The sequence below is a fragment of the Austrofundulus limnaeus genome, unplaced genomic scaffold, assembly GCF_001266775.1.
Source record: "Austrofundulus limnaeus strain Quisiro unplaced genomic scaffold, Austrofundulus_limnaeus-1.0 Scaffold23, whole genome shotgun sequence".
Taxonomy (NCBI): domain Eukaryota; kingdom Metazoa; phylum Chordata; class Actinopteri; order Cyprinodontiformes; family Rivulidae; genus Austrofundulus; species Austrofundulus limnaeus.
Genome location: NW_013952425.1, coordinates 3,570,861 through 3,572,571, shown reverse-complemented (window position 1 = coordinate 3,572,571; position 1,711 = coordinate 3,570,861). Strand labels below are relative to the sequence as shown.

The window sequence follows — 1,711 nt, the reverse complement described above, 5'->3', positions numbered from 1 at the left end:
AAGGAGACTTTAACTTTTACCAAAGAAATTTTTTGGTAAGATACTTGTACTTTTACTCAAGTATCACTTAGTGGTACTTTATACAACACTGGCCCATTTACTATTAGGACATGCTGCTAGTAATCCCACTCAGCACCCATCACCACATCAGTGTGTAATTAAACAACAACAGATTTCTTACAAAGATGATGACTCAGCAACTCTGTACTTAGTTTCATACAACAGTTAAGCACAGAAAGGTTTAGTGATTGATACAAGGCAGAGGTCTGTGTCTCGCTCCACTTCAGCCGTGCTGAGTTCTGCTCCACGACTCTTTTGGTTCAGCTCGGCCCCGCGGAGCRGGAGCTGTCCGGCTTCACGTCCCAAGACTGGTGTGTGGAGGGGCCTTCAGTGAGAGCTAACATCATTCTGATTTTTCTTCTTCGTTTCTCAGAACTGGTGAAAAATGCTGCCTGAACTTCAAACCGTGTGGACTGTTTGGAAAGGAACTGCACAAAGTTGAAGGTTATATTCTTGATAAAAGGTACAGTTTGATGTTCAGAAAACTTAACTCTAATCCTCTTTGCTGGATTAGTATTCTTGTCCCCCGTGGTGTAGGTAGTACAGGTAAATGCTACGGGAGCAGTTTTTATCTATGAGGCACCACAAATGGGGACATAAAAAATAATATGTACTTTTTTCAGAGTCTAGTTGATTTACTCTGTAGAATAATTGGTTCCTCATGTTTATGAAGGTTACTTGTTCTGTAGGTTTCTCAGCTACGTTGCTCCTACATGCGGCGTTGTATGGTGCAGAGGATGTTTACTGATAAAAGTGTCATACGCTGCCTGGCTAAAAACAAAGCGTGAACCTGGATTTAACCTGGACTGTGATCTGGGTCACCACTGAAAGTTGGGTTGTCACAGAAAATCCAAGATGGCCGCCAATAAAATACAGCACAGTCTGGGATAATTACTTTTTATATTGAATAAAGGTTGTTGAAGTGGACAAAGTATAGTCTCTTCTCCTCGATACCATCACTGTACCTGGTGTTGGATAAAGTTTCTCCCTCTGCTGTTCTTCTACAGTTGAACTCCTACTCAGCTGAATGTGTTGCATAAAAACATTAAGGTTTACTTTCATTCTCTGTTTAACTCCAGTCTCATCTTAAAACCCAAAGACAAAGGCTGTGTCTCAATTCATGGGCTAGGTCCTCGTGAGGACCCAGCCTAGCTGGGCCACGTGGGCCACGTCCTCGCTGGGCCGGGTAGGCTGCTCAAAACTGCTGTGAAATGAGACGGTCTACCCTTGGCCTGACGTCGGAGAAGGGGTTATCTGTGGAATCATAGTGGGCGTGTCACAAGAGTGGGCGTGTCTAAAGCATAAACACTGGGGGCTACAAGGCCTACATGACGGTATCCTTAGATCCTGCTTGATCTCTTTACAGCCTGACTTTGACCCCAACACTAAGGTTAACCAGGAGAAATGTGACCCAAGTAGGGTTCTCCAGAAAAAGTGGTGCCGTACAGTAACGCCCCTTTTTGCTTATCCAGTCAGGTGTGTCCGTTTTAACAAAGTCCATCAAATCAGGTGTGTCTCTTTAGAATCGCCTTTCCTTGTGACACACCCACTCGTCCGCAAAGACCCCGACTTGTGACGTCGGCTTCATGTGGGTTTGCGTGACCACGTGCCTTCCTATTAGGGGTGCAACTAACGATTATTTAAATAATCG

The 1,711-nt window shown here is 44.4% G+C and overlaps 1 protein-coding gene across 1 annotated transcript in view; it reads left to right on the top strand.

Moving 5' to 3' along the window:
* Positions 1–1,711, top strand: part of LOC106514885 (oxysterol-binding protein-related protein 1) — a gene marked incomplete in the record, with an annotated part of 104,287 nt that overhangs the window by 75,065 nt on the left and 27,511 nt on the right. Inside the window, 1 exon segment of the mRNA XM_014004417.1 lies at positions 434–523. Coding sequence (XP_013859871.1) covers positions 434–523 — 90 coding nt within the window.